The following is a 24,459-nucleotide window of genomic DNA, read 5'->3' as shown; positions in this document are numbered from 1 at the left end:
AAAGAACTGTATTGTCATTCATTTGTGCTGAATAAAGCTGTTTTCCTTTTTTTGAGCAGAAAAGTTTATGAAGGACAATAAACTTTACTTTGTTTTGATTAAAACCCAGTGCCTGTGCATGTCCAAGTGAAGACCAGAGAGCTGAAACCCCCCACAATACCAACAAAAATATAACAGAACTTTACTGGTGTTCTCACTGCAATGCCGACCATTGGTTGAAGCAAGAAAGATTTCTCCCCAAAACGTTATAATGTTTTGCTTTCATCTAGTTCATATTGCTAATCACAATATGTACAGGCAGGGTAAGTAGAAAAACTGATAATGATAAAGCTTTCTACCCAGTCCTTTAATGCCATGTGTCCAACATTTGCACATAAAACATGATGAATAGTGTAAAAGTTAAGATGGAAACTGAATCCAGATTTTGGAGCAGATTTAGAACAATGATAAAACGTTTGGATGGTTTTCTTACGATATTAAAAAACAAAACAAATAAAAACCTAGTACATAATCTACGCAGTGAATTTTGTTATGTCTTGGATTCATGAATAGACTACAAATGGGAAATTTGCCCTGAGGTTGTCAAGAGTATCCAATTAGATCTAAAACATTTGGAAAATAGTAAGTAAAACATTAGTCCATTTTCTTATTAATGGACACAGACAAGGGAAAAAACAAAGGTATCAGTCAGCAAACTAAATGCAGAGAGAACTCTGGTTATCACCTAAGCGATGGACATTGTATTTCCTCCTATGGAAACCAAACCACGCACAGACATAACTACAAATATATTCATGTTTCATTTTTTAATCATATGCAGCACATTGGGACTACAGAAATGTGTACATTATGTGTTAAAGAATAGGAAAATGTCTCATTCTTGTACACCAAACAAATCCTCAAGAAAGAGAAGATAGTTCACAATCTTCACTGTATTTGATGTTGTCTGTCCACTCCAATCAGCATCAAACTGTAAAAAAAAAAGATACAATATGTAAATGATTTGGCAGCAATTATAGAAATAAAAATGTAAACCTTTCATCATGATCAGAAATGGAATATGTAAAAGAGGGGAAGATCTCTTCAGATGGATAGCTCCCTTTCTCTTTATCATCTTCATGCCCTCCTATTTTGATCAACCGAAAAAAATGCATCTTTGTAATCTTATACTTTAATTTTATATCTAATATCATGTGGAATAACCAAGAGCTTGAGTGTATATTCATTTGTTGTTTTTTGTTTTAAAGAGAGGGCAATTGCCCAAGCCATTTATATTTCTCTGTCCACGTCTTTCATTTAATTTTCTCATACATCTAGTGTATTCAATTACACTTTAAGGACTAGGACTCACACTTAGGGAAGATTTGTAGCAAAATTTTTATGGGTCCCAAAATTTAAAAGGCAATGGCCTTTTAAGGTGTTTTACAAGGCCTAGCATTTCCTAGAGGTGTTATTATTTCTAAAGCATAGATTTCTCACCCCGCAGACCTCCACCTTTCAGGAAAATGGCAATTCCTGATGGCTGTTAAGCAATTTTATCAAGCCAAGAAAGATTGGAGATGCAGAGGTGACTTACTTGAGAAATCGACCATGTGCATTATCACATCTTTTATATGTAACAGTTATTGAAGATCGTGTGGGGTCTTGGGTTCCTCAACCTAATCTCACTCCTAAGAGAACAAAGTCTATGGATAATTACATCCATAAGGCTGGGGCTACATGGCAGCTTTTGCAGAAAAACGGGTTGGGCAACCAAAGTTTACTATGAGTAGCTGTTACATCGCAGCACAACACAAGTGAATGGGATCACACTACAACTCCTAGAATACCGCAACAAGACAGTCATATAAAAAATTCAAACACATCGGACAACAGGGGACGCAATGTGTCCCCTTTCATTTGTATAGAAATAGAGCAGCTACACATGCACATGGCGATCTTCGGCCGCATGACCTATGCCATGGCCAAAGTCACCGTATAACTCCCATATTTTTATGGAGGTATTATTTCTTTAACTTTGTCCCCATAAAAAGATAAATAATCTAATAACTCAGCAAATACAAATTCCCTGCTCTTATGGAGGCCCTTGAATGAATATGAGCATGTTTAACTAGCCACATCAAGGAATGGTGGCTGCAGAGCTGACAGCAATCTGAGATGATATCTAGAAGTATTTGTAATGACATATAACTCAACTTTGCCGTATTTCTACACAGTAGCTGCAGAGATCAGTTAGGAGAGAGGGCATATTTTTTTTCTCCCCTGCATGACGTTGCCTGCTTATGATTGGTCAACCTCATGCAGGGGAAGAAGTACAAACCACCTGAGAAAAATCTCTGGTAACAGTTGAACTAAAACATAAATTCTATTGTAAGCTTTACAAGTTAATATCTCCATAATGGAAAGGAGAAATCAAAAAATAAAAACTACATTTTACCCTGCTCTGCAGCCACTATTGCATGATGTGGCCAGTTTAACATGCACAATCTGGTGAAAGGTCTAGGGTTATTTCCATCTTAGCAAGATACTTTAGTTACTTGCAGGTGATAACTTGATGATCGCTGGAAGTCTGGCTGCTGGGATCCCACAGATTCTGAGAACAGGGCTCTGTAATGGTTCATTAAAATTATAAGTGGTTCCATTCATTGTCTATAGTCTGTGTAAGATAAGTGAGCTCGGTACTCGGCCATCTCCCAAAGTTTTATAGCCAATGAATGCATTGAAACATCTTCAATAATTCATTATACTTAGTAGGAGTCAGAACTCCAGCAATCATCAAGTTATCACATATCCTATGAATGATCCTGTCATAACTTGCTAAGATAAGAATAACCCTTTAAGCAACTGCTAAAAAAAATGCAAAAAAAAAAACCCCAAAACATATTTTAATGTATTGGACTTTAAAGGTGACAGAGTTGAAATAATGAAATAGTTGGCAGACAAGGCAAAGTTTTGGAAATTTGGAATAGGAAAGGTTCTCTTAAAGGAATTAAAATTTTCAAAGCCAATTATGTAATTAATAAAGGCATGATCTATTGGCTAGCCATGAGCATAACAACAGCATGCAGCCATGTATGTGAAGCCACAGCAAAATATATTTGCACTATGATTTTATACCACTGAAATTCAGTTTCATACTTGATCTTATGTTTGGACCAAATTTAGCTCAGGGAATCCCAAAACTTCTGATATCAATTGTCACAATTGTGCCCGGGAATAGAAGAGGACAAGTTACATTCATTCCTTGCTACTCTTGGACAATATATTTACATCACTGCACTAATGGCTGAAGTATGATCAAATTCAGTAAATGGTTAATGTAGTACTGAATGTCCCACTGTCCCTCAAGTGATAATCTGTTGCTCTGTTCACACTTCTATTAGTACTTTTCCATCAGGTTCCCAGTGATTTTTGACAATTAAAATAAACTAACAAGCTGTGCTGTTCTATTAAAATAAAAAAAAACTGACGGTTCCCCTTTTACGTCATCGAATGTGTCAAAATCTTTTAAAAAACGAATGGTTACATAGTTACTAGTCTTGATAAAAAGCATACAGTATGTCCATCAAGTTCAACTGGAGACGGCAAATGACATGGATGCACGGGGATATGGGTAACCTACAGAACTTTCTTATTTTTGCATTAGAATATACTGCATTAGTCAGTACACAGGTTTTACTTTGTTAATGTTAGGTGTTTGGCTGGGTTTGAAGGCAGAGCATCTGTAGCTTGACTATGGTGTCTGCAGAAAGTCTGAGGGATTCAGATATTTATTATGTGTTGCTCATATAGCACCATTACACAGCGCTTTATGGACATTGTCATCACTGTCCCCATTTGGGGTTCACAATATACAAACTAAATTTAAAAAAATGTGTATAATGTAAAGAAAACAAGAATGCAATGATTTGGAAATCTATTATGGCCATATTTTATTCACAACAGAACATAGCACAGATTAGATGGTAAAAGTTAGACAGTGTTTCATTTAATTTGTAAAAAAAAACAATTCATTTAGAAATTGAGAGCTGCAACACATGTAAAAAATGTTGGGACAGGGTTAACAAAGGGCTGGAAAACTAAGTCATACTAATAATAACAGCTAGAGGATCAGTCCTATGACTGTATAAAAAGAGCATGTTACAGAGGCAGAGTCTCTCAGAAGCAAAGATGGTCAGAAGTTCACCAAACTGTGAACAATCACATCTAAAAATTGTGAAGCAATTTCAGAAAAATGTTTTTCAACTTTAAATTGCAAGAACTTTTAATATCCCACAACTTACAATACATAATATCATCAAAAGATTCAGAGATACTGGAGAAATCCACAGGGTCTAACGCCAATAGTTAATACTGGATGCAACTGATCTACGGTCTATTTGGAGGCACTGCATTAAAAACAAGCATGATTCGGTTGTGTAAATAACTACATTGGCTGAGGAATACTTCCAGAAATCTTTGTCTGTGAAAACAGTTTGCCGTGCAATCCACCAATACATGTGAAAGTTCTGTCATGCAAAGAAAAAGCCGTAGATCAGCACAATCCAGAAACGTTGCCGTCTTCTCTGGGCCAAAGCTAATATAAAATGGAAAACTGTTCTATGGTCAGATGAATCAAAATTTTAAATTCTTTAAGGAAACCACAAACGCCATGTCCTTTGGACTCAAGAGGAGAGGGAACATGTAGCTTGTTATCAGCGCACAAGTCAAAAGCGTACATCTCTGATGATTTGTGGTTGCATTAGTGCCTACGGCATGGGTAGCTGACACATCATGAAAGGCACTAGCAATTCTGAGCATTACACAGAGGTTTTAGAACAACATATGCTCTCATCCAGACTATATTTATTTCAGGGAAGTCCTAGCATAATTCAGCAAGGCAATGCTAAACCACACAATGCATCCTTCACAACAGCATGGCTGTCCAGACAATTCACCAATTGAAAACATTTGGCGAATTATGAAACAAAAAATTCAGCAAAGACAAGCCTGGACTTCTGAGCAGCCAGAATCCTACATCAGGCAAGAATGGGACAAAATGTATCTTCCAAAACTCCAGCAATTGGTCTCCTCACTGTTACAGACTGTTGTAAAAGAAGATTTGATGCTACACAATAGCAGACATGGTCCTGTACCAACTTTTTTTAGATGAGTTGCTGCCATCAATTTCTAAATAAGTTTTTTTTTTCAATTGAAATGGAAAAATATCTAACTTTTTACTTTTGACATGTGTTCTACTTCCTCATAGATCATAAGCTTTCCAGCATGGCCCTCCCTCCTCTTGGTATTTGTTGAATAATGTCTCACTCTGTACAGTACATTACAAAAACACAAAAAAATAGCCCACACACCTTTAGCATAAAATTAATGTACAAGTGCACAAATACGCTATGTTGTCAATATACAAACACATATATACACGATGCGTCAGCACACTGAGACTAATGAATACATTAACTCCAACATTGCTAGTTAGTTAAAAACTTAAGGTACTCTTTTATCCTTTGCCAAGGTATACCTACATATGGATGGTCCCTATCACTAATGCTAGGGCCTCTCCATGTGCCAAACCAGCCTCATCTGAATGGGGAAGTGAAAGAAAACCAAGCATAACTCACAAGTAAGACCTTGTCTGGGAAGGAAGTGCAGATACCTGGAGGGACCCTCCCACCACCCCCCAATGTATACTAAAAAAAATTAAAAATACGGCCAGCACACCTTTAGTATTAAATTAATGTACAGGTGCACATATACATCTACAAACAGTGTTTTTTTGATAAATATATATTTGTAGATCTATTTGTGCACCTTAAGGCCATGTACACACATTGAATATTTGGTGAGGTTTTACCTCAATATTCAAGTCCTCTTCTTCTCTGAAGAGACAATTTGCATATTTAAATTTTCCAGAAGAGCATGCAAGGCTTTTAAGTCTCCTCATACTGGCATGCCAGACCTGGCTTGTCACTTTTCACAAGGAGAAACGTTACCCATTAGATCCCAGTCTAAGCCTCTCACCCAGCTAAATCAGATCTCATTATTTACACTGACGAGGGGCAATACCCAGAAACACCATGTCTGCAAACTGAGATTCCGGTTTGGCTTTTATCCCACGTCATATTGCAAGGCTGGTTAAAGGGTCAATATTAACTTGTGGAATTCTTACTTCCAATAGGTGGCACTAGAGTTTTAGTCCTCTTCCTCTTTGAAGAGACAATTTGCATATTTAATTTCCCAGACGAGCATGCAAGGCGTTTAAGTCTCCTCATACTGGCATGCTAGACTTGGTTTGTCACTCTCCACAAGGAGAAACCTTACCCCTTAGATACCTCAGTATTTGTAAGCCAAAACCAGGAATGGAACAATCAGAGTGCAACACCCGTGACCCATCATGCCTTCTCCTCCCCACAGCAGGGACGCCAACATGCTCACCAGCCCGACTGCACTGCTGTTGCATCAGCCATAGCTCCAAGGTCCCCAAGCCTGCGCACACCTCACAGGTCTTCGTGCACGCACTTACTGCTTCTTAAAGGAGTAGCGGGTACACTTCTGAAATGTCCCCAGCCAATAACTGGGAGGCATCTGTTATGTAAGGCCCCCACCCCTATAGGGAAGTGCCTATTCAACATTTAGGACTTTAGTGTCTAGCTTGTCTTTAAGCTGCTAAATCCGTTGTCAGGTTCTGTCTGGACCTGTATCCCTCCCTGAGCCTGTCTGGTCTGTGCCTGAACTCTTAACCTGTGCTTTGTATCTGATCTTGCCTGAACCTGCTTTCCCTAGGCCTGTATGGCCTGGGCCCGAAACATGAACCTGTTGTATCTGAATCTGGATCTTTTCCTGAACCTGTTATGTCTGAATCAGGACCTATCTCTGAATCTGTTTGTGTCTGAACCTGGACTTATTCCTGAACCTGTCATGTCTGAATCTGGACCTGTCTCTGAATCTATCAGTGTCTGAATCAGTATCTGCTTCCACACCTTCTGTGTCAGAAGCAGTACCCTTTCCTAAACCTGCTGTGTTTGAATCTGTACCTTCTTCCAAACCTGCTGTGTCTGAATCTGTCTCAACTTTCTAACCTGCTGTGTCTGAACAAGTACCTTTAACTTGCAACCTTAGTCTGAGCTCCCTCTGTCTGATCCTGAACCTTCCCTACCTGTCCGCACCTGCGGTTCCCTGTCTGTCCACCCCTGTGGTTCCCTGTCTGTCCGCACCTGCAGTTCCCTGTCTGTCTGCACCTGCAGGTCCATACCTGTCTGCTCTTGCGGTTCCGTACCTGTCCGCACCTGCAGTTCCATACCTGCCTGCTCCTGCAGTTCCGTGCCTGCCTGCTCCTGCAGTTCCGTATCTGTCCGCACCAGTGGTTCCATACCTGTCCGCTCCTGAGGTTCCGTACCTGTCCATACCTGTGGTTCTGTGCCTGTCCACTCTTGAGGTTCCATGTCCTCACCTGCGGTTCCCTGTCTGTCCGCACCGGTGATCCAGTACCTCTCCTGCCAGTGATCTAGTTCTTCCTGAAGCTGTTCCTGTCTGTCCAGTCTGAACTGGGTCCTATCAATTCTGCTGTACCTGTTGCTAGACTTGTCCTGTCTATACTTGCCTGTATCTGCCAGTGCCTGCCAGCATCTGCCATGTCTTTCTGTCTACCAGTCGTAAAGCATCCATTTCCCCTTTTAAACGGTTCCTGTCCGGCTGGTCACTACGGCTCCTAGCCTGTGTACCTCCCTGGGGATCAGCTGCTGTGTGTCTGAGGTCTGTCCTGGAGTAGCACCTGGCGTCCATCTGGAGTCAAGTCTAACCACACAATCAGTGGCTCTAGTGGAGAGTCAGGTGTTGGCCTAGTCACGCCTCCCAGGCTCTCCTCGATCCACGGCACAGTGGATCCACGATCCATGAGACAGCTTTTCACAGATGAAAAGTATAATAGAAACACGTCACACTTCTGCATTTTTCACCCACTTTTGGTTTTGGCTTACAGATACTGAGGTAAAAAACTCATCAAATACTGAACATGTGAAAGTGGTCTAACATTAATGTGTGAAATATTGCGGAAACTTTAGCAATTAAAAAAATGAAAGTGCTGAACAACTATGTATTTTGTGACTCTACATTTTCCTATTTTAGGTGGCTCTGACAGCCAAAGATTAGAAAAAATTAGATGGTACTGTATATTCTCAGGCCAAACTTTCCTAACTTTGGACAGAAGCTGCAACATTGACTATTCACTTTCTTCTTAAAAAAATGTGCAGAATGACAAATGAAAAGCTCTGGATTAGCTCCATTGAATTATTCTGAGGCTAATTTACGGCAGAAATCACAATTTTAACATTGGATTTCTGCCTAGTGTAAAATCTGAGCATATAAACATAAATTTACAACAGCTATAGAACCACAAGTAGCAGACTACCTTTCTTTAGTCATTATACAAATGGCCTCACACTAATTGACTGACAGTGAATCTTAACTTCATGTGAATTCAAGTTTAACTACAAACATAAAAGTTCCTGTATGAAATGGGTAAATGATGCTGGATTCGACATCATTGCAAATGCTGAAGTGGCTGACGATGCTTCCAAACTTTTGGGCTGGGTTCACATTGTTTTTTGTTATATCATTTGGCCACTTTTTATTGTTGATGATTTTTTGTCATTTGCACCTAACAGGGTCTCTGATGCCAATGTGAACAGTACCTTATAAAGGTCAATGCTTAGGGGTCAAGGACCCCCATCCTCAGAGGACAGGTCGTGTAGAAATGGCTCCAGCTCTTTCTCCATGGTTAGCCTTTTGCTTCTGGTTTATGAGATATCAGATTATTTTACAATTTTTGCCAGAAACATTTGCTGGACCATCAGAATGTTGTAGTGACGGAAATTTACTATATTTATTATTGTATACTAATTGTGAACGTGTAAGCGTGTTCTGTCAATGGTATAAACAGAGAATTGCAGCACTCCGTGTGAACTCCCAACAATATCAGTTGTTAATCTCTTCATGCTGCTCATGTTTTCATGATTTCATGTTAAATATCATATATTTGTTTTGCTGTTATGTTGCTAAGTATCCCAGTCAGCCATCATTAAAATATTAAAACCAGCCAAATATTCTGCCAAAACAGCTGTGACGCAGACTTCACAATACTTGCAAAGGTGTCCTGCGTCTGGCACCAAGGAGTTAACAGCTATTGTTTAACCCCTTTACCACCTTGCGTTTTTCCGTTATTTGCGTTTTAGTTTTTTCCTCCCCTTGTTCCCAGAGCCATAACTTTTTTATTTTACGGTCAATATGGCCATCTTGTGAGGGCTTGTTTTTTGCGGGATGAGTTGTACTTTTGAATGACACCATTGATTTTATCATACAGTGTACTGGAAATCGGGAAAAAAATTGCAAAAAAATTGTGGTGAAATTGCAAAAAAAAGTTCCACAACGATTTTTTTTTTACCATGTTCACTAAATGCTAAAACTTGACCTGCCATTATGATTCTCCAGGTCATTATGAGTTCTTAGATACCAAACATGTATAGGTCCTTTTTTATTTATGTGGTGAAAAAAAAATCCAAAGTTTGTAAAAACAAAAATGGCTCCATTTTCCGAGACCCGTAGCGCTTTCATTTTTCGGGATATGGGGCCGGGTGAGGGCTTATTTTTTGCGTGCCGAGGTGACATTTTTATTGATACCATTTTAGGGTAGATCTGATGTTTTGATCGCCCATTATTGCATTTTATTTCAATGTTGCGATGACCAAAAAAACTTAATTTTGGCATTTTGATTTTTTTCTTGCTACGCCATTTGCCGATCGGATTAATTCTTTTTATATATTGATAGATCGGGCGATTCTGAAAGTGGCAATACAAAATATGTGCATTTTTTATTTTTTTTTATTGTTTTATTTTGAATGGGTTGAAGGGGGGGGTGATTTGAACTTTTATATTTTTTTACATTTTTTTCATATTTTTAAAAACTTTTTTTTTTTTAAACTCTTGCATGCTTCAATAGTCTCCATGGGAGACTTGAAGTTGCGATTATCCGATCGCTTGTGTTACACCTAGCAGGGCTTCGGCCCTACTATATGTAACAAAAATGCTCATCTGCTATGAGCGCGGGTCACTGGGCGGCGCTCACAGCAGTTCCACAATGACAACCACAAGGGTCTCCTGCAGACCCCGGGTTGTCATTCTAACTCATTGATGGCCTGTGATCATGTGACGGGCACGCTGATGGGTGGAGCTAATGACGCGTTTCCGGCGCGATCATGTTAAATGCCGCTGTCAAGAGATTGAGAGCAACATTTAACATGTTAACAGCCACGGGAGGGTCGCAATCCCACCCGCAGCTGTCAGATGCACATGTCAGCTAATTAAATCAGCTGGCATGTGCCTGAAAAGAACACCAAAAAGGGGGTGGCGATCTATGATGTACCTATACTTCATAGGTCGTAAATTGTACTTGTCGTTTCAGGAGAACTTGCAGCAGAATGTCTGTGTCTGCCTCTAGCTCCTCCCCTCTCCATAGACATTTATAAGCAGCAACTATCATCTACCTCAGTAATGGGAAATTGTACTCATGAATTGAGAGTGATCTGTCCAGGAGGAGAAAGAAGCTGATTTTACTGATAAGATATATTACATTTTTTATATTCATTTGTACTATTGATTAATGAAAGAAAATATTAAAATAACAGTTACTCTTTAACTTCTGTAAATTGTGAGGTGGGGTCTTCATGGATTAGCCTTGTTTTCCTAATACATCCCACAGATGCTCAATCCGACCGAAATGTAGGATTCTTAAGGCCAAGTTTAAAGACTGAACTCATGTTCCTCAAACCAGTCCTGAACAATTTTTGTAGTGTGGCAGGGTGTATTATCCTGCTGGAAAAGGCCACTGCTATTAGGGAATATTACTGCTATGATGGGGTCTATTAGGTCTGTACTACTGTTCAGGTAGATCATTTATGTCAAAGTAACATCCATATGGATGCCAGAACTCAAGGCCTCCTCGCAGAACACTGTCCTGAGCATCACATTACTTTCACCAGTTTGCTTTCATCCTGTAGCACATCCTGCAGCCATATCTTCTCAGAAAAGTGACACACATGGCCATCCACATGATGTAAAAAATACAGTGAATTATCAGACTAAGATACCTTCCATTGTTCCATGGTCCAAGTAGTAGACAGAGGTCAGCATGGGCACTCGATGTGTGGCTAAGCAGTCATAGACGCAGCAAACTGCAAAGCATTCTGATTCTGTCTTTCCACTATAGCCAGCAGTAAGTTTATCAACAATTTTTGCTAAAGCATTTCTTCTATGTGATAGAACCAGATGAGTCAGTCTTTCCTTACCATGAAAATCAATTAGCCTTGGGTGTCCCTGACTCTGCTGCTGGGTCACCATCTATCCTTCATTGCACTTTTGGTATATTCTAATCACTGCATATAGCTAACAGTAAGATCTACTAAATTGGAGGTGATCTGAATTAATCTTGCAGCCATCAAATTTGGTCCCAACAAAATATACCTTCCTTTACCACTTCCGACACATCAACTTCAGGAACTGGCTGCTCACTTGCTGTTTAATATGTCACTTCACAGATCTCAACCCTCAGTATCATTGTAACGAGATTATCAATGTCAAGTAATGGCCCCACTATCAGTATTTGGTCAGTATTCGGTCAGTATTTTTTCTCAGGAGTGGGAGCCAAAAAACGTACTTACTATTATTACAAACAATACCCAAACATATTGCTCATCCAGTTTACCTTAATTGGTGTGCTCTGCTGTGCCAGATTTGGATTTTCTCTCCAGTTAAGGCCCGACACCAGCTTCATATAATTAATTTGACCATCATTTTCTTTATGTCTGGAAGGAGTAAACAAGAGATATTATATGATTGTGTAAGACTCCAATGAATTGACTGCAGCCGCGTGTAAGTAATTAAATGTTTGACTGTGGACATTGTCTCCTATCCAGCATTGAGACCAATGAATATCACAGAGGCCGAGGTTACAGTTTCATAACTTTTTTTGCTATCTGATTTAGTACGAATCCCAAAAAACGTCCCAAACTAGAAACACATGTGAGCACAGAGCAGTTGTTGCTTACTACACATATTTAGTTACATTTGTTGACATGGTGAGTTTGTTACACTGTTGGGAGTCTAGTGTGCCTTTGTACTGTTTCCTTTCTATCATCACTTCTTGTCTGTGTCCTATCGAGCCATGAATTGTAATATTTCATGCTTTTCTATAACAAGAAAGTCATTTGGCTACCAAGATTTTTTCAACTAAAGCCTACAAAAGACGCTGGGTTGTTAATATAAATTTTACATTCACATGTTTAATAAGGAGATATTTCTATTATTATCCTTGTGGCCAATCTTTCAAATCATGAATAATATATATTGATTTAAAAATTAGCCTTTTATATAGTTAATAAAAATAAAAAATACAATAGAAAATGCAATTTGCAATTGCCTTTCTCACCAATAAAAAAAACAATGGGTTTCCAAAATGTTTCCAAAAAACCCCAATCAAAAATAAAAATATTGGGCCCAATTTGTGCCTTTTTTGTCTAGTTTTTGGTGCTTTGCGGCAAATTCATCTTTTAATTTGCACCCTTATGTTCAATATTATGGGTGGGATTTTTATTTTCCAGAAGTACTCGACTGATTCCTCAACGGCGACTTTTTAAAAAGTTGCAAAATGTAATTCAGTCTCCCTGGAGAGATGTTATATACGTCAGTTATTCTGGAGCAAATTTTGCACCATTTAACGAAACGTTCAACTTTTTGCACTAACAGTCACAAAACATGTCAAAGACAAAAACAAAGAGCATTACTGATTTTGCAAAAAATCATGAAACACATTAACCATTTCAAAGAATTTGGCTCAAAAACATGAACGAGTAATGCTAAGAAAGACAGCAAAGGATTAAAGGGTTATTTTGATTTAAAGGTCAGTGAGTTACAACAAATGGCCTTCTATCACTTTGGACACTTTCTATGACATGTGAAAAGTTCCTATACTCCAAATCTGTTTTTACATCACAAGCTTTTGTCTTATTTCATGTACTTCATTATGTTATTTATACCCTGATATATAGATTTTTGAGAAACCATAATCTTACTATCTTCACTTCATCTTCAATATATGAAATATGCCTTGACTTTAGCTATGCCTTGAGCCTAAATTTAATTACTTACTGTTCTAGAATAACTCGAAGAAGGTCGTCTGCCAGAGGTACTTTAAAAGCTTTCAAAATTGTTCTGGCTTCTTGGAGTGGGAGCAATCCTTTCCTGCAAAGCATGAACACCATTAGATAGATAAATAGACAGACAGACAGACAGACAGACAGACAGACAGATAGATAGATAGATAGATAAATAACGTAAGTGAAGTGGGGGCAGTTTTCCAGATCCACTGGCAAATGGATAATAATAATAATATATAGGAGAAAAAAAGAGGTTCCACTCCAAACAGCAAAAAATGAGGAAAAAATGTATTCCATGTTAAAGGTACACAACGTTTCAGCTCAAGGTGTGAGCCTTTCGCAAGTGAGCTTTCTCAGATAGATAGATGGATAGATAGATAGATAGATAGATTAGATTAGAGTTGAGAAATAAGGGGCAGAACTCAAAAAAAAAAGTTGTAAAAAAAGTGTGCAAAAAGGTAGACTTTTAATTGGCCAATGTGGCAACGTTTCAATCCTATGATAGAACCTCTCTCAAGCTTGAAAAACAACCCCATAGCATTATCCTTCTTCCACTAAACTTAACAATAGGCAGTAGACTACCAGATGGAGAAGCGTGATTCGGCACTCCACAGAAGACGTCTCCTCTGCTACAGACTCCAGTGATAGCTGCTTTATGCCACTCTATCTGGCATTTGGCATCGCACTTGGTGATGTCAGGCTTGCATGCAGTTTCTCGTTAAAAGTTAAAGTTAATATCAGAGGAGGTCACGAGATCTGCAGTTGAGTCAGCTTTGGCTACTTTTATGCACTACCTGCCTCAGTACTCGGTGGCCCCGCTCAGTAACTTAACAGTGTCTTCACTTCATTGCTAAGTTGTTGTAGTTCCTAAATGCTTCCACTTTTCAATAATAGGACTCACAATTGATCATGAAATGTTTAGGAGGTAAGACATTTACTGTACCATGCTTGAATTCGGTGAACTGTTTAGAACGGCCCATTCTTTCACTAATGTTTGTCTTGGCTTTTATCCTAAGTCATGTGACAAGGCTTGTTAAAGGGTCAACATTGACTTTTAGGACTGCTACTTCCAATAGGTGGTGCTAGAGTTCTAGAAGAGACAATATGCATATTTCCCAGAGGAGCATTGCAGCTCAAAAAGTCTCCTCATCTTGACGTGCTTAGCATGTCGCTCTCCGCAAAGAGAAACATTACTTCTTAGATATCGGTCTGAAGCCTCTCACCCAGCCAAAGCAGAACTCACACTTTGCACTGACGAGGGGCAGTACCCCGAAACACAGTGTCTGCAAATTGAGTTTCTCGTCTTGGCTTTTATCCTAAGTCATGTGACAAGGCTCGTTAAAGGGTCAATATTGACTTTTAGGATTGCTACTTCCAATAGGTGGCACTAGAGTTCTATTTCTTTTCCTCTCTGAAGAGACATTTTGCATATTTCACAGAGGAGCATTGCGGCTCGAAAAGTCTCCTCACCTTGACGTGCTTTGCATGTCGCTCTCAGCAAAGAGAAACTTTGCTTCTTAGATTTCACTAATGTTTGTAAAGGCAGACATCATGGCTAGGGGCAGGATTTTATACACTTGTGGCAATGAGACTGAAAAAAAAACCTGAATTAAATGATCAAGGGGTGTATCCCAATAGGTTTGTCCATATCGTTTTAAAGGGGGTTGTTCGGTCTAAAACAACAAGTCTGCCGTCCTTCTATGTGACTATTCTCCTCGTGCAATACACTTGTATTGAGCGCGCTGGAAACAGACTAGTCGGATTCTGGTTGAGAGTATGCATTTCGCATACTTGCGGTCAAGTGACTGCTGTTCCCGGTGCTGACATCAAGAAGTCTTCACAGTGTACGCACAAGTCTGCAGTCACATAGAGTGACTGCAGACTTGTCATTTTAGACCGGACAACTCCTTTAACAGATAGACAGATAGATTAGATTGGATCTTTAACATTCTTGGAGAGTGATTTTGCTTTTACCTTTCACGATCATTGTACACAAAGGCATCATTAAGTTTACTGAAGTTTTCAAATGACTTTTTCTTTAGATGTTCCTGGGCTACAGCCATCAGAAGACCTAGGTCAACTTCTAAGTTTTCTTGTGCGCTGTAATGGCGTCCAATGGTCATTATTTCATGTTCTGTGAGCTTTCTGTCACCGATTTCCACCATGACATTCCTAGAAATAAAATCATGATTATATATTTATTAATATGAAAAAAACAATATGCAGGAGAATGTAACCTGTAATATAATTTATAAAACTTGTATACCCACATCATACATTAGAAAGTCACTTCTAATATAAATAAAGGTAGGGCACATTGATGCCGCCTCTATGAGCCAGAATGGAAAGCCGCTCTACAAACGAGACTTCATATCTGGCAGACTCAAATCATTCTTGTACAAGAAGGAAGGCGAATCATTGGAAACGCAGCCATCTAACACTACATTTCCCTGAAGCAGCCATTAAAGGAGTAATGCCGGGCTAGCCGCAGTTTCCCCCTTTAAATTCAGTTGTCAGTGTTCTACTTGCCCGGGGCCATATTCTAAGCATGATTATCTCTGATGGCATCATCTTTTTAATAACCAACAGATATTTATAATATGGACTACAACAATGAAACCAAAGGCATAAAATCTGACTGTAGAAACATCTGTCATTTTCATCCTGCTCACACAATATATATTGTTCTTCATGCACACTTTACAAGCATGTTTCACCAATTATCAAGGAAGTGAAAAAATGTGTGAATGCACGGTGCATAGAGTAATCACTAAGCAGAACATGTCGCCCATGTTTACCCATCACAAGCTGGAAATACTCATGTATGGCATAATGAATGACCCACTTGGGATGTAAGCAAATCTAGCTGATTAACAAGACCGCTAACATATTTTCTCCCAACAAAATAATTTATCTTTTAAGAAGAAGGTAAGTGAGGGAGGTCCGTGTGGTCGAAGATTAAGTAAACGTAACAATAAATCATTGGTTTCAGCAGAGGAAATCACATACACAGGAAAACACACACATACACACTTCTCAACAATGAAAAAAATCTGGTAATTCCATAAAAATGGCTGTTAGCATATTAATAATTAATTCAAAGATGCAAAGCACATGATTCATTGCTGGAAATACATTTTGTAATTAAATTGTGGGATAAAAAAAATCATTGGCTAAAGGAAACTATTCTGAATAAAATCAGAATAAGCTACCATGCTAAAATGTAAAATATAAAACATAAATTAAAAGGCCATCTAACATACTAAAAGGTAAAAACTGGGCTCAGTTTATCAGTCAGTGCTTATTAGTCCCCAATTCCTTGTATAAGAGTTGGATGGTACGAGTCTTGCCGGTGATTGTTTCCCTCACCTTAAACTGCTAATTAGACCTAGGTTTACTAATGCTAAAGCTTGGTCTAATCTTACAGTATGTGCAAATTGATACCATGACTGGCTCCATGTACAGATCTATGTGCTTGCCCTTACATCGCACAGGTTCAAGAACTGTTTGCTATTGACATGCACTTCCTTGATCCATAAAATGGTGATTGGTGTACAGTACAGACCAAAAGTTTGGACACACCTTCTCATTTAAAGATTTTTCTGTATTTTCATGACTATGAAAATTGTACATTCACACTGAAGGCATCAAAACTATGAATTAACACATGTGGAATTATATACTTAACAAAAAAGTGTGAAACAACTGAAAATATGTCTTATATTCTAGGTTCTTCAAAGTAGCCACTTTTTGCTTTGATGACTGCTTTGCACACTCTTGGCATTCTCTTGATGAGCTTCAAGAGGTAGTCATCAGAAATGGTCTTCCAACAATCTTGAAGGAGTTCTCAGAGATGCTTAGCACTTGTTGGCCCTTTTGCCTTCACTCTGCGGTCCAGCTCACCCCAAACCATCTCGATTGGGTTCAGGTCTGGTGACTGTGGAGACCAGGTCATCTGGCTTAGCACCCCATCACTCTCCTTCTTGGTCAAATAGCCCTTACACAGCCTGGAGGTGTGTTTGGGGTCATTGTCCTGTTGAAAAATAAATGATGGTCCAACTAAACGCAAACCGGATGGAATAGCATGCCACTGCAAGATGCTGTGGTAGCCATGCTGGTTCGGTATGCCTTCAATTTTGAATAAATCCCCAACAGTGTCACCAGCAAAGCACCCCCACACCATCACACCTCCTCCTCCATGCTTCACGGTGGGAACCAGGCATGTAGAGTCCATCCGTTAACCTTTTCTGCGTCGCACAAAGACACGGTGGTTGGAACCAAAGATCCAAAATTTGGACTCATCAGACCAAAGCACAGATTTCCACTGGTCTAATGTCCATTCCTTGTGTTCTTTAGCCCAAACAAGTCTCTTCTGCTTGTTGCCAGTCCTTAGCAGTGGTTTCCTAGCAGCTATTTTACCATGAAGGCCTGCTGCACAAAGTCTCCTCTTAACAGTTGTTGTAGAGATGTGTCTGCTGCTAGAACTCTGTGTGGCATTGACCTGGTCTCTAATCTGAGCTGCTGTTAACCTGCGATTTCTGAGGCTGGTGACTCGGATAAACTTATCCTCAGAAGCAGAGGTGACTCTTGGTCTTCCTTTCCTGGGGCGGTCCTCATGTGAGCCAGTTTCTTTGTAGCGCTTGATGGTTTTTGCAACTGCACTTGGGGACACTTTCAAAGTTTTCCCAATTTTTCGGACTGACTGACCTTCATTTCTTAAAGTAATGATGGCCACTCGTTTTTCTTTACTTAGCTGCTTTTTTCTTGCCATAATACAAATTCTAACAGTCTATTCAGTAGGACTATCAGCTGTGTATCCACCAGACTTCTGCACAACACAACGGATGGTCCCAACCCCATTTATAAGGCAAGAAATCCCACTTATTAAACCTGACAGGGCACACCTGTGAAGTGAAAACCATTTCCGGTGACTACCTCTTGAAGCTCATCAAGAGAATGGCAAGAGTGTGCAAAGCAGTCATCAAAGCAAAAGGTGGCTACTTTGAAGAACCTAGATTATAATACATATTTTCAGTTGTTTCACACTTTTTTGTTAAGTATATAATTCCACATGTGTTAATTCATGTCTCCATTTGGTTTACTCGGACACACGGTCTGTGTAAAAACACAGACATGTGAGCAGTCCCATAGGTTATAATGAGTACATGTATGATCCGTGAAAAAAAATGGATGCCACGCTTACCAGAAACACAGAAGTGTGAATTGGATTAACATTATCTTTCAGGACAAGACCCATCTGAATTTGGAAGTTCACCCTCCATGAAACCAATATTAGTCCCAGCAGTCATGATAAAGAACAACTCGAGGCTTATTCACCTGCAATCCATTTTTGTAAGACATAGGTGACAGAGACCTAAGATCACTTTATTTCATCCTTGGATGCTAATAATTCAGTGCTTGCAGAATTAGGAATAACTGCACAGATTATATGGTCTGGATGGGATCAACCGAAGATAGGAATTTCATTCTGTAGGAAGCAAAAACTAGTCCAAGTAGCCATGGTCCAGAAGAAACCAGTTCTTTTTTACCTCTTCCCTTAAATGAGAGATAAACTGCCAAGACTGATTGTAATTCTCCTTTTCTATTTTTAAAATGTATTATGGAAAGATGGAACTCACTGACTTTAGAGAAGAATAAGATCACCTGAATTGGGGTGGTCCCATCACAGGTGAATGGTTGCCTTTTTAACTGTATGTCTTTATTAAAAAAAATCCATCTCTATTTTAAAGGGAACCGTCTGTGTCTCCAAACGATATTAACCTGCAGATGTGGGGTTAATCTGAAGGTTAACAACATTCTAAAGCTGAAAGCCTGGCTACTGGGAGGAAATGAACTTTCTTCCTCAAGGCTGCCTCCAGCTTTCAGTTATAGAGGCGATACCGGCACGTTCTTCAGTCACTGCTCAGAATACAGCTGTAAGAATGCCCTGGCACACTGGCTCTGCATGAATATGCTGCAGAGATGGCTGTCAGTCAATGTGCCAGGGCATCCTTACAGATGCTGTTAACTATGTACTGAGCGGTGGCTGAAAACCAGAGGCTGCCGGGAAAAATAAAGTTAATTTCCTCCCGGTAGCTTGACTGTTAGTGCAGCCACCAGGGAGCTCTAGAAAGATATTAGCCTGCAGATTAACCCCGTATATGCAGGTTAACAGTGTTTGGGGACATGACAGGCTCCCTTTAACTCCTTAACGAATGCCGATACGCCTTTTAATGGCGGCCGTTAAGGGACCTCAGCACTGCTTTTTAAGGGCGCTGAGGAATAGGTGTTTAGCACTGCCCCGCGGCCGAAATATCCAGGGGTGACAGCTGTATAAGACAGCTGACATCCTGCGGTATCAGCTCCGACCGGTTTTGTAACTGATTTCGGCTGATTAACCCCTTAAATACCGCTGTCAATCGTGACAGCGGTATTTAAGGGGTTAAAAAGGGGTTAAAAGACCCCCTTTGTAACCACTGGACCCCCGCAGTTAGAATCGTAGGTGCCGATGGTTACCATGGTACCCTGAGGTAATGTGAGGACCCCAGGGTACAGTGGGTTGCGAGATTCAGCAATAAGCTGTAATGCACACGCCCGGGCTGAGCGGCGTGTGCGTGTGATTCCACTAGACCGTGTCGGAGAGTGAATGCCTGGAGGGGTGTAACTAGGTATTCACCCGATCTGACCAGGGTCGCACGATGGCATACGACGCCAGTGCACCAAGGAGGAACCGAGCAGAGGGACCAGGTGCTACTCCAGGACAGACCCCGGACACGGCTGTTGACCCACACAGGGGAATACAGGAACAGACAGGTTAGGCTGGCACAGACTGGTGGGTATAGGCAGGCACAACTGGTATGCAGGCAGGCGGGTATGCAGGCAGGGGGGTACAGGCAAGCACGGCTAGAGTGCAGACAGGGAGGCACTAGCAGGTTGGAACACAGGCGGGATAGGACCCAGTACACACTGGGACTCAGGATCAGAACCACAGATGTGGCGGACAAACACAGCAGAGTAAGGCCGCCCAGAGTGGTGAGCGAGAGAAGGGCAAGACGAGACCGCCTAGAGCGGTGAGCGTGAGTAGAGCAGGACGAGGCCGCCTGGAGCGGTGAGCAAGAGTAGAGCAGGACGAGGCCGCCTGGAGCGGTGAGCAAGAGTAGTCAGAGCAGAGCGAGACTGCCGGAGCAGTGAGCAAAGGGTCAGAGCAGAGCGAGACTGCCGGGGCAGTGAGCAAAGGAGTCAGAGCGGAGCGAGACTGTCGGAGCAGTGAGCAAAGGGTCAGAGCGGAGCGAGACTGCCGGTGCAGTGAGCAAAGGGTCAGAGCAGAGAAAGACTGCCGGAGCAGTGAGCAAAGGGTCAGAGCGGAGCAAGACTGCCGGAGCAGTGAGCAAAGGGTCAGAGCGGAGCGAGACTGCCGGAGCAGTGAGCAAAGGGTCAGAGCAGAGCAAGACTGCCAGAGCAGTGAGCAAAGGGTCAGAGCTGTGCAAGACTGCCGGAGCAGTGAGCAAAGGGTCAGAGCGGAGCGAGACTGCTGGAGCAGTGAGCAAAGGGTCAGAGCAGGCCAGAACCGCCGGAGCGGTGAGCAAAGGCAGAGCAGGCTAGAACTGCCGGAGCGGTGAGCAAGGCAGAGCAGGGGGGACAGGGCTTTGTACACACGGAACAGGCAGGAAGGGAAAGGCAGAACCAGATACCCACAGGGTACTTGCAGTGAAGTAGCGAGTGGACCACAAACTCACAAACGGAAGTACAGTGACAACGAGCAGGAGTTAGGTACAAGTTCAGACTCTGCAGAAAAAGGAAAGGTACGGACATAGAGAAACACAGGAAACAGGCTAGAAGAGTATACAGACAAGAACAGACACAGTAGCAAGATACAGGAGCGGGTCTAGGTATGCAGCCCCTAGAAGGCGGGAGGAACAGGCTAGGAGCGTGTTCAGACAGGCCAGGAAATACAGCCTCCAGGAAAGGCAGGCAAGCAAACACAGAAAGGGACCTGGCACATTCAGAGAAAAAGAGCACACTGAATGAAACACAATGCTCAGGCAGGGATTCATTGGAGCAGCTGGGTTAAATACCAGGTGACAGACAGCAATAGGCTGAGGACGCACAAGGGGTGTGCCCGCAGCAGGTACAAGAAACAGGAAGTGATCGGGCGCCGCCCTTAAGCAGCAGAAGCAGAGGCAAGCAGACAGCATGGAGAGAAGCCAGGCTAGCAGACTGGACTGGAGATCAAGTGCGCGCTCTTGCACAGTGGGAGATGGACCACTATGCAAGGACGCCGCCAGGTATGTTACATAAGCTCACCGACAGTCTCATGCACTGCCGTACACGAGAACTACAGTGTATGAGACCAGTAATCAAAGTAAAACATATACAAGTCCCACAGCGGGACTAAGTGAAAAAGTAAAAAAAAATAAATAAAACACGTGAAAAAATAAAAAAACACAAAAAAGCAACAAAAATCACCGTTTCGACACTCAAAACGCAGCCATTGTGTTAAAACAAAAATAAACCAAAAAAGTACACATGATTGGTATTGCCGTGTTTGGAATGACCACATCTATAAAACTGGTATGTTATTTATTCCATATGACGAACGCTGTAAAACAAAATAATAAGAAACACGCCAAAAGTTTCACTTTTTCATAATACTGACTCACAAAAAAAGTGGATAAAAATCTCTCAAAAAGTCATATGTAGAATAAAATGCTATGAATGAAAACGCCAAACCGTCTTGCAAAAAACAAGCTCTAATATGGCTCATTCGGCAAAAAAATAAAAAAGTTACAGATCTTAGAATATGGCGATGCAAAAACAAATACATTTTTGTAAAATATAGATTTTAGCCTGTAAAAAGAGCAAAGCATAAAAAAATTATATAAATCTGGTATCGCTGTAATCATACCAACCCCACGGACAAATCAGTCTTATCACTTTTACCGCACGATGAACAGATCAAAAAAATAAAAAAAATAACTAAATTGCTGGTTTCGTTTAAATCACATTTTTGTGGGATTTACACAGAAACCCCAATGTACGTGCACAGCGTAGAACACAAGATTGTGATCCAGCCTTATACTGACAGCGGTCAAAAAATGTTATGTACGCCAAAATGTTACCAATAAAAACCATAATTTATCCCGCACAAAACCAGCCCCCACTCAGGTCCGTCATCTGTCACTGGAACTATAGAGGGTTCCCACGCTACTGGTAGAACAAAGACTCTGGAAAAGCTACGGCTCCCATCCCCTCAAATAAAATCCAGCGAATTCTGCGCTCCCAAATCCAAATACCCCCTCCGTCTGAGCCCCATTGTGCCACATGTTTGGCAATATTGTAGTAGCGAGAGCGCACTTAACAATTTACGGGGTCTGTGATGCCAGAAGCACTACACTGTATAGGGGCACAATATATGGGCACTAAACTGGCATATTTGCAATTTTCCAGAATAAAGCACGTCGTGGATGTTACAAAATAGTGACTGCAGCCATAGATGAATTCATTGAGAGGTGCAATTTCTACAATGGGGTCACTTTTGTTTTTTTTCCTGCTGTTCTGGCACCTTAGGGGCTCTGCAAATGTCGCCCGCAAAATATTCTAGCAAAATCTGTGCTCCAAAAGCCAAATAGCGCTCCTTCCTTCTCAGCTCTGATGTGAGGCCTAACAGTAATTTTTGACGACATATGGGGCATCACCACGTTCAGGAGAAATAAATTATGGGGTCCAGTTTCACCTATTAACCCTTGTGTACATGACAAATTTGCAGCAAATACAAAAATTTCATTTTTACCACTAAAATTTCATATTTCCACGTCTCAATGTTATTAAATTAAGTAATGTACCTGGGGCTCACCTCAGGGTTTTCTGCTGTTTTGGCACCTCAGGGGCTCAGTTAATGGAGCCCATAGTCTATTCAAACCAAATCTGCGTTCTAAAAGCCAAGTAGCACACCTTCCCATCCGTTCCCCACCATGTGCTCAAACAGTAGTGTGCAACCACATATGGGATACTGCCACATTGTGGAGAAATTGCATAACAAATTGTAGGGTCCAATTTCTCACATTACCCCTTGTGTGAATTGTAAATTTGATGCTTAAACAGTATTTTAGTGGGAAAAAAATAATTTTTTGTTCTCACATCTAAATGTTATAAAGTTTTGTGAATCACCTGTACGCTAAAAATGCACCCCTAGATGAATTCCTTAAGGAGTCTAGTTTCCAAAATGGGGTCATTTGTGGGGATTTCTGCTGTTTTCGTATGTCAGGGGCCCTACAAATGTGACATGGCATTCACAATCTATTCCAGACAAAGAGTGTTCTTTCCTTTCCTAGCTCTGTTATGTGCCCAAATTGTTTTCTCCTATTACCCACTGTGAAAATTACAAATTTGGGGCTAAAACAAAATTTTTGTGAAAAAAATGAAAAATTTAAATATGTTTACCTAATGTTGTCAAATTCTGTGTAGTACCTGTAGGTTCAAAATGCTCACTATACCCCTGGATAAAATCCTTGAGGGTTATAGTTTTATAAATGGGGTCACTTGTCAGGGGTTTCCACTGTTTAGGCACGTCTTGGGCTCTGCAAACGCAATATGGCGTCTGCTCTCAATTTCAGACATTTTTATATTCAAAAAGTCAAACAGTGCTCCTTCTCTTCCGAGCACTGCCATGAGCCCAAGCAGTAGTTTTCCCCCATAAATGGGGTATTGGCGTACTCAGGAGAGCTTGCACAACAAATTTTGGGGTCCATTTTCTCCTATTACCCTTGTGAAAATAAAAAATTGGGGGCTAAAAGAACATTTTTGAGGGAAAAGTGTGTTTTTTTATTTTTACGTTATAAACTTCTGTGAAGCACCTGGGGGTTTGATATGCTGATCACACATCTAGATTATTTGCTTGAGGAGGCTAGTTTCCAAAATGTCACTTATGGGAGGTTTCCACTATATAAGCACATCAGGGGTTCTCCAAAAGCGACATGGTATCTGCTCTCTATTCCAGCCATTTTTGCTTTCAAAAAGTCAAGCGGTGCTACTTTCCTTCCGAGCCCTGCCGTGTGTCCAAACAGTAGTTTTCCCCACATATGGGAGTATTGGTGTACTCAAGAGAAATTGCACAACAAATTTTGGGTCCATTTTCTTCTGTTACCCTTGTGAAAATAAAAAAATTGGTGCTAAAGTAAAATTTTTGTGAAAAAAAGTAAAATGTTCATTTTTTCCTTCCGCATTGCTTTAATTCCTGTGAAGCATCTGAAGGGTTAAT

General features: G+C 40.7%; 1 protein-coding gene across 2 annotated transcripts in view; it reads right to left on the bottom strand.

The window, feature by feature from the left end:
- Positions 1-789: 789 nt before the first annotated feature.
- The window catches only part of EFHC2 (EF-hand domain containing 2), a 140,464-nt gene continuing 116,794 nt past the window's right edge, over positions 790-24,459 (bottom strand). For both annotated transcript variants that reach the window (XM_073667242.1, XM_073667243.1), the window contains exons 12-15: positions 15,177-15,374; positions 13,195-13,287; positions 11,753-11,852; positions 790-970 (exon numbers count right to left, since the gene is read on the bottom strand). In XM_073667242.1, coding sequence (XP_073523343.1) covers positions 875-970; positions 11,753-11,852; positions 13,195-13,287; positions 15,177-15,374 — 487 coding nt within the window. In that variant the 3' untranslated portion in view covers positions 790-874. The remainder of the gene's footprint in view (positions 971-11,752; positions 11,853-13,194; positions 13,288-15,176; positions 15,375-24,459) is intronic.

This window comes from Phyllobates terribilis, unplaced genomic scaffold, assembly GCF_046119375.1.
Source record: "Phyllobates terribilis strain yellow unplaced genomic scaffold, ASM4611937v1 Scaffold_2__4_contigs__length_985480577, whole genome shotgun sequence".
In the NCBI taxonomy this organism is placed as follows: Eukaryota; Metazoa; Chordata; class Amphibia; order Anura; family Dendrobatidae; genus Phyllobates; species Phyllobates terribilis.
Note: the sequence above shows the minus strand (reverse complement) of the source record. Positions and strands in the feature narration are given on the sequence as shown.